Source organism: Pelobates fuscus, chromosome 6, assembly GCF_036172605.1.
Source record: "Pelobates fuscus isolate aPelFus1 chromosome 6, aPelFus1.pri, whole genome shotgun sequence".
Classification (NCBI taxonomy): Eukaryota; Metazoa; Chordata; class Amphibia; order Anura; family Pelobatidae; genus Pelobates; species Pelobates fuscus.
This window is the reverse complement of record NC_086322.1, coordinates 126,606,223-126,620,608: the sequence shown is the minus strand read 5'-3', so window position 1 is coordinate 126,620,608 and position 14,386 is coordinate 126,606,223. Positions and strand designations below refer to the sequence as shown.

Below are 14,386 nucleotides of genomic sequence, written 5' to 3'. Positions count from 1 at the left end.
GTCGTATGGAGACACTGCACCCTTTAACTGGAATGGATTTCCTCCGGGAGAGAATGAGAGAAAAAAAGGGAGAAACCTCCTAGTGTACTATGTTTCAACTTGCAATTGCATATACAGTAGTTATGGTAGTGCTCACCTTATTCTGAGCCAATGAGAACCTGGCTCTAGATGGTAGACTTTGGTGCCTCTGGAGGGGGGCACCTACCCTTCTTTAGCAGCAAGATAGGATAGAAAGCCAATGGGATGCAATACAAAATAAATTTATTATAAGTTTAAAATCAAAAGATAATAAAATAATATTGTGAATATAAAAGATAAATGTAAAGTCCCAGTTGATGGCTTCAGCTCCGAGACGCGTTTCACCCACGTTCTGTGGGCTTTTTCAATCGGGTTTACTGTATCCATTGCCTTTCTGCTTAAATCTGCCGGTCTTTTTTTCCAGTAGGCGGTCCTTCATTCTCATAGTCCAATCAAATTGCTGTGTGTAGTGAGGTGGAGTACCTCACCTGTAATCCATTAGGGTGATCGGGAGTGGCGCGGTCTCCTAGTCCGCGTCACTTCCGTATTCACCGCGGCCATTTTTCTTGTGAGTAAACACCCTGAGTTGGAAGCCGGAAGTGACGCGGCGGAATGAATCCGCTCGTCACTTCCAAAACGAGCAGGTTTACTGGCAGATTTTAAAAGTAGCCTGCCCTTATATATCTCATTTATGTCTGTAGCTTGAATACTTAAACCAGTTCACTGTGTCTTTGAAGAACATTACTAATGTTATAGAAATGTATCCACTTATCCATTGGGGACCAAAGAACATTTAGTAGAAGCCAATTAAAAAAACAATATTGTTTATGTCAGTGCACTTATTATATTGCATTCTTATTTATTTGAGAGAGAGAGAGAGCGAGAGAGAGAGAGAGCAAAAAAGATAAGGTATGGCTGAGCCAAATAGGGATAAATAGTCCAGTAAAATTTCTCTAGGATACTAGTGGATAATCAGGAATACTTGATAGGGTATGTTTTCTTGGTAGAGGTAGGTACGTCTGGTGTTGATCGCTCGGTATATGAAAACAGAAGAGAGGTAGAGGCAACCAATGGTGTGGTATGTCTAAAATTCAGGGTGCAGTAGATAATATAGGTAGTGAACTCACATTTGGGAGAGCTATTACCAGCTCTGGTGTGGATAGCCTACAGCGGTATAATCCCCGGTTGTGGGATATGTAGGGGAGGGGTATGGAGTTAGTGTGCAATAGATAGAGAAAGGTAGATAACTCACATTTGAGAGAGCTATGCCCTACCTTTCTCTATCTATTGCACACTAACTCCATCTCAATTGAGAGCACTATTGTTGCTTTCTACTCTCTTTCCGAGTTTTGGATTACCAGACGGTGCTGACGGAGACCCCTCCCCTACATATCCCACAAGTGGGGATTATACCGCTGTACGCTATCCACACCAGAGCTGGTCATAGCTCTCCCAAATGTGAGTTCACTACTTATATTATCTACTGCACCCTGAATTTTAGACATACCACACCATTGGTTGCCTCTACCTCTCTTCTGTTTTCATATACCGAGCGATCAACACCAGACGTACCTACCTCTACCAAGAAAACATACCCTATCAAGTATTCCTGATTATCCACTAGTATCCTAGAGAAATTTTACTGGACTATCTATCCTTATTTGGCGCAGCCCTACCTTATCTTTTTTGCTATCTCTGTCTATCTATTGAAGGAATTGAGGGGTTCTCCTTCATTTGGGTTACTGCCTATCCCTACTAATTGTGTGTAAATTAGCGCTGAATTCTTACCTTTTCTGTTTATATATATATATATATATATATATATATATAATATACGACAATTCACCATGATGTCACAATAATAATATACGTTCTTCTGGTGGCAAAAGCATTCTATACACTCTCTACATTAATGCACAAAGTGCAATTCCCCATACAGTTTCCTGTCTTGATCCTTTCGAATATACTGATAACTTACTGAGCGGTCCTCATTATCCACTGCCTCGCAGAGCTTCTGAGCCAGAGTCTTCCCAGAAAACAGAGATACCTGAAGAGCACTTGCCCCCGATAATCTGCTCAAATCACACACACACAGTGTGGCAAAGGTAATCCAGGAGCTGCTGAGCAGGGTCGTACTCATCCTCCTCCCCAGCACTGTGCGCAGGATTGTGAAGACACACTTAATGACGCATTGTCCTCAGGCACACATAGTGCTGTCATTATAACTGAGTCTTGTTAATTTCCTTGTTTCCTTTATGGTAAAGTGAGTTGTCTTTCATGGACAGTTTTCTCTTCAGGTCAGTGGAAGGGGCTCGCGTTCTGCCACCCGGAAGTATTTTGGTGCCCATTGTTTACAAACATTCTGAAATACCATATAAACTTCATAGTTAAGTTTCTAAAGACTTTCTTCTTTGCGTAGAATTTTTAATTTCCATTCTGAATTTGTGTGCTTCTAGGTTTTATTCTTCGCCCCCAATGAATAGGCTGTGTCCTTCTGCACTGTGACGTTCCCCACACCCTCTACTTTGGTTTTGGGATTGCTTGATATGTTTCCTTTATGCATATCATGGAATTAATAAATGTTAATAATATAATAATTCATTTCCAAACTACAAGCCATTTAAGAAAGTATTGAACATGTTGGCACTAAGTAGCATCTAAATGTCAGAATATAGTAGGACATAAAGTTTTTGCCTGTAGATTATCCAAACGTTTTGTTTATAACCAACAATCGTTCTTATCCCATGTAATATATATATATATATATATATATATATATATATATATATATATATAAAGAACACTTTAAATCAGATGCATAATATTTTTAAATGTGAAATCAAAAGTGGTAACATTTAGTACTAGTAAATAACCTATGCTTATATAAGCAATACACAAAACAAAGTAGGTGGAGCTTTACAAACATATATATATATATATATATATATATATATATATATATATATATATATATATATATATATATATATATATATATATATATACCTCTCTCTGATGGTTCTGCAAAATAATGAGAACACAAATAGTGCAGATAAATCTTACAAAATATTAAATGTACAGATTGTGTGTACAGTACACTTACAAGGGTAGAGCCATAATGATACCTGGCTCTGGTTTGAAGCGCCTCTGGATCCTTTAAGGAGATTTGCACCCTTCTTTTATGTTGGTACCAGATACCCACTTCATAGTGAAGATGTAGGATAAATCGACTAAAGTTACCAAAGTAGAAAATATTTATTTATTCCAATGTATAAAAACAAATAAGCAAGAATAAAACAATGAATTAGGAAATATAAGTCCTTTTAAATAGATACATATACCAAAATGCTTTTCGCCTGATCCAGACTTCTTCAGTTGGTGTGTCGATATGTCTCTGTGTCTGTAGTTTCTTATATATGTCCCATCCGCATTCCCTTCCCTCCCCACTTGCTCCCGGAACCCCTGAATGGAACACAAATGCGTTCCAAAGGGATCCCAGGTATCAGGTGTTGAGAGAAAAAGCACTTGATGCTGTATCTCTCTACAGACAAAAATATGAGACAATATGATGCAGATCATGATGTTCTATATTTAAACATACTCATACTTCACTTTATTAAAAAATCAAATGTATAATAAAAAAACATGCATTACTATATGTATTTGTGTTTATTTCAACCAAGTGATATTTTAAAGGAGGTTTAAAAGTGAGAATTTATGTGATAACACCCCATGATAAAACTCTTAATAATGCAAGTAAAAAAGAAGGTAAGTTCTAATAACAGTTTTGATTTAATTGATTACAACCTAAAACCAGATGGAAACCTAGTTTGCTAAAAAAAAAACTGTATTTCAACAAATGTATAAAAAAAGTAGAAATGAGAATATTTCTTGTAAAGTGGAAGTGGGAGGTTCTGTCAATTTCTACTTTTAACTACTCTTTAGCCACAGCAACATTAACACCTTACTGAAACTTTGCATTACACTTTATGTGATTGCTGGTGGCTTCATGAAATTAGTAATAACTTAAATAAAATGTATTGAATGATTTAATATGTTGAAATATGTCCTACACTATTACACATGCCTGAACGTTTCTCACCACTGTAAGCCCGGAGGGTCCAGGGCACACTTTCTACTTGCTAATGGCAAGTGTAAATATTTTGGCAAGGGCAAGTGTACATTTTTAACCCTGGTATGGATAATACATTTACAAATATATATAAAAAAATAATCAGTCCAAATTGCTAACAGATAATCATGTTTGTATCAGTAACCACCTGCAATATATTCCCAGACTTTGCTTAAATATATGCTAGCAGTGCCCACTGAGAAAGAAATCGGTCAGTCAGGATGCCCTAATACAATTCCAAGAGGCGTTTCAAAATGCCAACTTTGTCCTAAATACCATGGCACAACAAACTTCATGGCAGAACAAGAGTTTCTGTACTTAAAGCTTGGCTAACAGCTTTCATAAATACAAGCTGTTAACTAAACTGCACCTCACATAAGCATGTGCTTCTCCTTATTGGAGAAACTCTGCAGGTTAAGAAGAACAGAAACGGAATTGTGATATCACGTAACGCATACAGTAACAAGCAAGAAGAAAGTATTTTAGATCTTAGGGGATGAGAGGGGCAGAGGAGGCAGGGCTAAATTGTAGAATGCTGGAAAAAATATACAAAATTGAGCGAGTAAAAACATAGGTAATTATTTGGGGAAGAAAATCTATGAAATACATAACTATTGTGTGAGGCTGGGTTGTCTCTTTATGTAAAAGCTAAAGATGAAAACTAACCCAGCCTACAAGTACAATAGTAGCATATTTTGCTGTGTGATCTGTGTATATTATCATGCAATGTTAACTCTTTGTTCAAAATGTCTCTCTTTCAGATTTAGATTATGTATTTGCACATTTCAGTGGCATTTTCCTTACCAGCACAGTGTATTTCCTGATCTATTGTGCACTAATGAAAAACCATCCAAAGGTGTATCCACAGGCGATATTGCCGGGTAAATATATTTGATATTGGCATACACACTTGTAGTACTATAATTCTTTATCCAAAAGCACATTTGAAAAGAAGTTTACAGTGAGCAAGCAAAAATATTAATGGCAACTTTAATTTCCCAGGATTATTAATATTATGATTATGTTTACCTTTGCCCTGTTTTTACCAAATATGTATTTGTGAGGTGTGAAAAGTAAAATGTTGTAATTAATCTTTTATCCTGCAACTGGACACCTCCATCTTTGCCTACTGCCAATCATTGTTATAAGCTCTGCCCTTTGTACCTGTGGGTCTGAACTGGATTTTGATGTAAATTGATAACTCTGTAAAGGGTTACTCGGAGCATCATGGCCACATCAGTGATTTGAAGTGGTCATAAAGCGTGGAGTCAGTGTAAATTTTGTCGACTAACATTTTTGAGATTTAGTCGACTAAAACTAAAACAATTCAGATAACTAAAATACGACAAAAAATAAAATGGCTTATTAGTTAAAAGATTATGACTAAAACTAAATTGAAATTTGCCGCCAAAATGAACACTGCACAGAGGGGCTGTGGAAGGGAAAAAAGGGCCAAACCAGGGCTTGTGAGAGAGGCACCTAGAGGGGCTGGAGGACACACAAATACACAGAGGGGCTGGGGAAGGGGCAAAATAGACAAAGGCTTTAACTACACCCATTAGATTTTAGTTGTGTCGACTAAAAATCTATTGGAGATTTAGTTGACTAAAACTAGACTAAAACTAAAACAATTCAGATGACTAAAATATGACTAAAACTAAAAATTTTTTTAGTCAAAAGACTATGACTAAAACTAGACTGAAATTTTTCGCCAATATTAACCACTGCTTGGAGTCTGCAGCATTATATGGTGTTGCCACTGGGATGTAACTCTACTTCTGCTTCTGGCAGCATCATTAACTGGCTTGAGAATGTTTGGGAGATATACATATGTATTTTTTTCTACATGCAGGCAGAGGGAAACAACAGGATGCTAAATATTAGAAAAGTGTTCTTGTTTTTTGTATTTTCTTTTTTTTTTCCATATAGCATCCGATCCATTGTAGCACCTTAAGTGTTTGGAAAGGGCTTGTTAAAGTAGTTTTAACGATCAAACCAAGCTTATCTTAATAGCAAACCTCTTTGAATGCGCTGTGCGCTCTATTTTCTAAATATTCCCAGAGCTTCTAAAAACATTTTTTATATGTGTTGAGTAAGGAAATATTTGATAAATCTGTATTTGATATATTTTCCAGTATTCATTCTGGGATCATCAGTAATAAATATTTTTCCTCCTATGCCATGCATTTTTAACAAGCCATTTATTATAGATGTTTTCTATATACTACACAATTTTTTAAATTATTTATTTTTGTGCCGTTATTAAGGTTTCTTTTCAGGCGTTCTTTGGGCAATAGCCACCTGTTGCTGGTTCCTGGCTAATAACTACCTCAGCGCTGTGGTCAGCTTTCCAATCATCACTGCGGTCAGTAGTTAAATTGAATTTGAAGCCTTGTACCCTTCATATTATCAGATGTACTTGTTATACCATTTCTAGTAACGTCTGTATCTCCTGAATGCCAAATATTGAATTACTCAGCATGATACAGCCTTTTCTGTAAAGATTACTGTCAGCATCCTAACATGATTCTGTTGACGTTTGAAAAATAACATCACAAAAAAGGCAATTTTTTGTGTTCTTCTCAACAAAGCAACATATTTAATCTGCCACGTATCAGTCGGTAGTGTGCTTCATAATAATTTTAAAGTTCCATTAAACAGATGCATTTTATCACCTCTGTCAAAATAAAGACTGGTTATTTGGTTAAACAAATGTTTATAAAATGCAGAATTAAATGATTACATGTAATAGGCAATCAAATACGTAGATGTGAGTCAATTCCACTTATTCTCTGAATGCATTTAATAAATGATTACAAATCAGTCTATAACATTTTAATTAAATGCTGTGCGAAATGTGTATGTGCTGAGCTATTTAGTAGAATTTGCTGAAAATGTCAATTTATTTTCTTCTATTTAAGGGACCTGGTTTAATTGCTGCATTGTGGGGAGTTTTGGTTTTCAAAGAAATAAAGGTAAGTTATTTAAAGAGAGTTTTCCATAATAGTCATTGTGTCAAAGGGCACCCTTGATCTTCTGTGTATAATTATTATTCCACAATGCAAAATATTCTGCTTCCTTTAATACTATACACAATGCATACCTCAGTAAGGATATATAGCAACTCAAGCCCTGCCGTGGTCAATGTTAAGGCAAAGTAGAACTTACTGTATGGGTCATCAGAACTTGGTAGACATTTAATAGTTTTCATGACAGAATGGCTTACATTTTATAAAAGTGTGAACAAAAAGTGTCTAAAAATACAAACTGACATGCACCCAGTGCCAAGATGCCTAGAGAAGCTAAACACCTTAATGCAACAATAGAGACTGAAGATCAAAAACAGCAGGTAAGTACTTAACGGAACACTATAGGGTCAGGAACACAAACATGCATTCCTGACCCTATAGTGTTAAAACAACCATCTAGCCCCCTTATCCCCCCTTGCCTCCCTAAATATAGTAAAATCTTTCTTGTATTCAAGTCTGCAGCTACTATCACTGTACCTGTCCCTTTCTGCCTGCTGTCTGCTGGTATCATCAGAAGTGGTGGTCTGAGCCAATCACAATGCTTCCCCATAAGATTGGCTGATACTGTCAAGGAGGCAGATTAGAGGCAGAGCCAGCACATGGCAAACACAGCCCTGGCCAATTAGCATCTCCTTAGAAATTAAATGAATCAATGAGGAAAGTTCAGTGTCTGCATGCAGAGGGTGAAGACACTGAATGGCAGTGCTGCTTACTCTGCAGCATTGCCCAAGGAAGTATCTCTAGCAGCCATCTAAGGAGTGACCAGTGAAGTTATCACTAGGCTGTAATGTAAACACTGCATTTACCCTGAATAGACCGTGTTTACAGCAAAAAGCCTGAAGGGAATGATTCTACTCACCAGAACAAACTCAATAAGCTGTAGTTGTTCTGGTGACTATAGTGTCCCTTTTTGTAATTTAATTCATTATAATATGAGGGACCTAACTGACAACTCAGGCAAAAAGTCCAGAGAATTTACTTTGCGAGGCCTCTATTTGACCCTGTAATTTAGCAAAACACTGTAAAACCTGTACATGGAAGCAATGTTTTACTCATGAGATCTCACTGAACACAAATATGAGTGTTTAAAATCAGTAACACTAATGACATTGATATCCTCCGTAAAAGTGCAGTTTCTTTGTGAAAGATGCAAAAAAAAAAACCAACAACAAATATGAAAAATAACTTTGCCCATGATTTGTGACTAAGTTGTTGCTTAAAAAAAAGACTGGATACACCATATTTTGTATATCCTGGGTTGTCTACTTTTGCAAATGGTATGCCATGATGGGGTAATTTACAATTCTAGGCAGCCATATAGTCTTAGCAAACCAACCTGGCAAATATTATTGTGGAAAAACTGAAATGGGCATGCCTTTTATTTAATTTTGTAACTATCCAAACCACAAAAAAAAAACTGTACTTGGGGGGCATTATTGTACCCGTGGGACATCACAGCATACACATATGTGTGTTTTAATACAGTAAAAGCTAATAATATTTTCCATTCACAGTTAAAATGTCGTGCAGAACTTGGAAAAGTTTACACTTTTTATTAATTTTATTCATATTAAATTGTCTTCCATATACAAATATTTGATGTGAAATTAAAGCCTTGTTTCTCCTCAACAAAATGATCTATAATAAGTGTGGGTGCATGTAATATGAAAGATGTGAATTATGACTGCACAGACATATAGTCAAATTCCAAGTTTTGTTTTGGTTATGTCTTTGTCAATTTTCTCCATCCTTAAAGGGACACTATTGGCACCCATATTCCCAGATCCCTTAACCCTGCAAAGCTAATTATTGCAGTTTTTTTTAAAATTAACTGCAATAATTACCTTTGTGGGTTAACTCTATTTCTAGGAAATGTCTACCAGACAATGACTAGAGGGACTTCTGGGTCGTTAGTTGACTTTCGGTTGCCTAACGGACGCTGGACGTCCTCACAGTATATATGAGGACATCCAGCATCCACTGAAATCCCATAGGAAAGCATTGTATAATGATTTCCTATGGGGGGCAGTATGAATTTGCGTGCAGCCTTTGCCATTGGAGTGGAGGCAGACTTAGGTAGATAGGGGAGTTTCCTGGCACTATAGTTTCCCTTTAAGATGTTAAACATTATTTTGTAGTATATCTTTAAATTAATTTAACCGTTGTTTGTGTTTGACATTTTACAGAAATGGAAACTGCTTCTGATTTTTGTTTTTCTATTCTTACACAGGGACTGAGGAACTACGTGCTCCTGGTATTTGCATTCTGCATTATTCTGTCTGGATCTCTTCTGACAGCTTTTTCAAAGACATGAGGAACATTTCTGTACTATGTCCAGCAGAGGGAGGTGTTGCATTTGAATTTCCATTATGGTTGCAAACATGAACTTTTACCAAGCATTCAAACTATATCTTCGTTATCAGAAGAAGTTATGACAAACTATAATTGTTTTCTCTGAAACTTACACAGAGGGCGAAACAACTGAAAACATTGTTCTAAGTTAAATGTTTGGAAGTTTAAACATAGCAGACTGTAATTGTAATAATTCAACCAATCATGAACTGTGCTACTTCTAATTATTTACAAAATTTTAAATATACATAAATTATCTACCTATATGGTAAAATAATTGGAAAATGTTTCTGCCTTTTCATTCTTAGGTTTAGAAAGTTATGTGTCTTAAAGGGACACTTTAGGCACTGCAACTGCTTGATCTCATTGAAGTGGTTATAGTGTCCTGTGGTGCCTTACATCCATTAACTGTTTTTAATGGTTTAATGATAAATGAGTGTCCCTAACAGCCAATTCCGTCTGTGATTGGCCGAGAGTGTCAGCTGACCACTTACAGCCTATCACAGTCCCCATTGCTGGTATGAATTAGTATGAAGGTGTGTTGCAACTTCGCCATAGCCATACTTCCCTCGGGGAGGCCGAGCTGTGAGTGGCCATTTGAGGTCAGTGCCAGCAGACTCCTAGGCACTGTAACCATTGAGATGAAATGATTATAGTGCCAACAGTGTCCCTTTTTAAACTGTCTCAAAAATCAGTAGAGCGATTCTGTGCTGCTACAGTTAGAGAAAACACTAATGAAAATATTGAATGTTTTGTCATTTGGTCTCGCTACAGAAACCCCTTTGTGAGCTATGAAGTTGGTAAGTGTGTGGACCGGGCTGGTTTGTAGACATGGCAGTGATGCAAACATCTTGAATGGTGTTGTGTAGTCCGAGCTTATTTGTGTGCCAAATTTACACACATAACTGCAAGAGAGCCAGCAAGGGCTGTTCTAGGACAGTGGAGCTAAATCATTTTAATATTTGCAGAAATATCTAGGAGTACCCCGACACAGCTGCCTTAAAGGACCACTATAGGCACCCAGACCAATTCAGCTTAATGAAGTGGTCTGGGTGCCTGGTCCAGCTAGGATTAACCCGTTTTTTTCTATAAACATAGCAGTTTCAGAGAAACTGCTATGTTTATATTAGGGTTAATCCAGCCTCTAGTGGCTGTCTCATTGACAGCCGCTAGAGGCGCTTGCGTGCTTCTCACTGTAAAAATCACAGTGAGAAGACGCCAGCGTCCATAGGAAAGAATTGTAAATGCTTTCCTATGAGATTGGCTGAATGCGCGCGCGGCTCTTGCCGCGCATGCGCATTCAGCCGAGGAGGATGAGGAGAGGTCCCCGCCCGGTGCTGGAGAAAGAGGTAAGTTTAACCCCTTCCTCCCCCAAGAGCCCTAAGGACCAAACTTCTGGAATAAAAGGGAATCATGACATGTCACACATGTCATGTGTCCTTAAGGGGTTAAGGGGTTAAAAACATTTTCTAGCAGTATTGAATCATTTGGGAAGCTTATTAAATTGAAGCCTTACTTGGTAATCATTACACCAGATTTTTTTTAATATAAAGCAGAATCTTTATTATTCATTCATATGAAAGATAACAGCCAGAAGGAGGGCACGTTCCAGGAGGAAAGGGGGCTGCAAGGTAACATATGTCTCACTCATTTGAGCCTTTCAAGTACTTAATCACAGACCATCTAAAGATTTTTCTTTGCAAAAATAAAAAATACTCTAGAGGTATAAAACTAAAAAAAATATTCTTAGCGACAGTTAGTGGGCATTTCAGATGGGTCAAATGATTGCCAGCACGATTGAGATCAAATTAAGGCATCAGTACAAAATTGTGTCCACATGGGTGCTGCTCTCACCTTTAATGTGTTTATTGAGGTAGACACCTCACTAGCATAGAGGTTTCCATGTTACCCCTTCTCTGTATTGTCAGAGTAGTCTCTATTTAAAGTAAAAGGGACAACCTTAAACTATCTGTGTTGCTAATGTCTGTGCATCAGTATAAAATATGCACATCAAGGAAAAACATGTTATTTATAATTATATATGAATTTGTATTAAATCTGGTCTTTCACTAATAAATTATTTTGCATTTAACTTCCACAAAACAGAAATAGCCAAGTTGGAAAAAATCATAATAATAAAATAAATGAGTTGGAGATTGTATGTTCATTCCCAGTTATTTTGGCAATAGCTCTGTGCTGCCCCATGTCATTGTGATTGTGCCAGTTTCAGCCATCTGAAATTCCCTATACTGCATCTGGTAACAATATTAATTGGACATTTGCTACATTGTTATTAACAGAAAGACATGTCATTGAATTGAACCCAACCTTTTTTCTTTAGAGGAAGTATTCTCTTCTCTAATATTTTAAATATGTTCACAGCATCTACTGTACCATTCCCTTACCCAGCAAGAGAGCCACATAGTATACAAACAGAGAACAATGAGTGGTAAGACAAACATTTTATGGGTCCGGGTGTTTTTTTTTTTTATTATTATTAATTTATAATTTATTGTGTAGTTCAGACAAGGTAGACATTACAGAAAAAGCCTAAAAATACTTTAAAACAGCAACTTTACACAGATCTATGTTTACTTTAAATGTATTTTTTATGTAGGAAGATATAACGAATGGCATGAGTATCAAGACAACTCAATCTGCTCAAGTCATCATTAGGTTAAAGATTTGAAAAATAGAATTGGAACCTGTCATAAAGTTCAAATATTCTATAGCTGAGGGGGCATGGGGAAAGAGTAAGAAGGGTCTTCTACAGCGCATTAACATGTCACATAAATGGAGGCTAAATCTAGTTCAACATTTCAGGTGGGGTCTGTACTTCTGCCCACCCATGTTTGTATCATTAATGAAATTCGATGAAAGAGTATCTCTTTTGTTGACATATCATCTGGAAGTCTTCGGTTGGGCCGGGTCATTCCCTGTAGCTATATCCTGTTTAATCAGTGTATGAATTGATTTATTTCCTTTGCCATTTAATCCTTTTTGTTTAAGTCTGTTCCTGCTAGCATTAGTCTCATTTCCTCTGCACCTTTCTTTGCAGACTAAATCTTCTTAGTTCCGGTCTAAACACATGACCTTGTGTCCTATGTAATGTCTGGTTTGTGAATAGATTTCCACACCATGACCTACCATTCCTGTATTCCATTGGAATCTCAGATTTAAGTATTACATTGTTAATTGTGATTTAGCACTAGCAGGTAAGCAAAGTATAAAATTAAATAATTAAATACGTATCTTGCATATTTGAACGTTGTAGCATCATTTAGCATTCTCAGAAGCATCCAATTTAGCGTGAAGGGCTGCCTGGGAATTTAATAGCTGTGATGTGGTGGCCTAATGAGTGTTATATCTATTGTGTAGACCAAAAGGTATTCTAGTCTGCAATTCAGACCTGATCTTCCACCATTTGGACCATTTTAAACCTCCCATCCAAGTCTTCTGGAAACAGTTGTCTAGTACCTAATAAAAACCCCATAAGAAATGATTTTGTCAGCAAGAAGTTAGTTTCATCATCCAATGGTCAATGTTGAAGTCCATAAGTCTTATAACAACCTATTTCAGAATTCAGCAGACCTAGTTAATTACATGCTCTTTTGGAGCAGAGCAGACTACTAATATTCTGGATAGTGATGTCGCGAACATGAAATTTTCCGTTCGCGTATGGCGAACATGAACTTCCGCAAATGTTCGCGAACGGGCGAACCCAGCATACCGCCATAGACTTCAATAGGCAGGCGAATTTTAAAAAACACAGGGACTCTTTCTGGACACAATAGTGATGGAAAAGTTGTTTCAAGGGGACTAAGACCTGGACTGTGGCATGCCGGAGGGGGATCCATGGCAAAACTCCCATGGAAAATTACATAGTTGATGCAGAGTCTGGTTTTAATACATAAAGGGCATAAATCACCTAACATTCCTAAATTGTTTGGAATAGCGTGCTTTAAAACATCAGGTATGATGTTGTATCGATCAGGTAGTGTAAGGGTTACGCCCGCTTCACAGTGACAGACCAAACTTCCCTTTTGATGCACCGCAAACAACCGCAAACAGTCCATTTGCACAACCGCAAACTCCCCATTTGCACAAGGTTGGATACCAAGCTAGCCATGTCCCGTTCCTTGTCCTCACTGATGTCATTGAAGGTCTCTTCCTCCACCCAGCCACGTACAACACCAAGGGTCCCCGAAAGGTGACAACAAGCCCCCTGTATTTTTTTTTTTAAATGTACACTACTGTTACACCATATATGAGTTGCACTGGTGTGACACTGTGCCCTGGCAGGCCCTGAAACGCACACATGTGAAGGAAACTGACTGCTATTATATTGCAGTCAAAAAAGTTTGGTTGTTTTTAAATGCAAGCTTTTGTGACACCAGATATGTGTGGTGGCACTGGGACCACCTTAAAAATATCGGATATCGCTAAAAATCATGATCACTATATACTTTCTCTACAAACCTCTAAAACGAACCAAACTACTCACCCATCCGCTATACCACTTTATCCCACCTAGAACTAGTGCCCAGTTAAAATACTTGACTCTTACTTACCCACACTCAGTCATGCCACACACATTTCACCACTACTCTTACTGAATCCCTCTGACTACGACTAAATTCATCTTCTACATCAGAACACTACTCCTAAGATTGGGTTGTATCCATGTCTCGGGTGTTTCATTTAGAATAGGGGCAGCTTCGGTCTCCTTCAACACTGACACTCCAGTGCATATTATTAAAAGATTGGGCAGATGGAAATCCTCAGTCTACAACCGATATATTCCTCATCCCGAGAAAGAAATGAGGAAAGCTTTTAAAAGTTTGGCTTTGTAAAT

At 37.4% G+C, this 14,386-nt stretch overlaps 1 protein-coding gene across 1 annotated transcript in view; it reads left to right on the top strand.

The window, feature by feature from the left end:
• The window catches only part of TMEM144 (transmembrane protein 144), a 35,959-nt gene extending 26,143 nt beyond the window's left edge, over positions 1 to 9,816 (top strand). Inside the window, exons 8-11 of the mRNA XM_063458233.1 lie at positions 4,912 to 5,031; positions 6,418 to 6,515; positions 7,072 to 7,125; positions 9,410 to 9,816. Of these exons, the coding sequence (XP_063314303.1) occupies positions 4,912 to 5,031; positions 6,418 to 6,515; positions 7,072 to 7,125; positions 9,410 to 9,493 (356 nt within the window). The 3' untranslated portion in view covers positions 9,494 to 9,816. The remainder of the gene's footprint in view (positions 1 to 4,911; positions 5,032 to 6,417; positions 6,516 to 7,071; positions 7,126 to 9,409) is intronic.
• Positions 9,817 to 14,386: the final 4,570 nt, after the last annotated feature.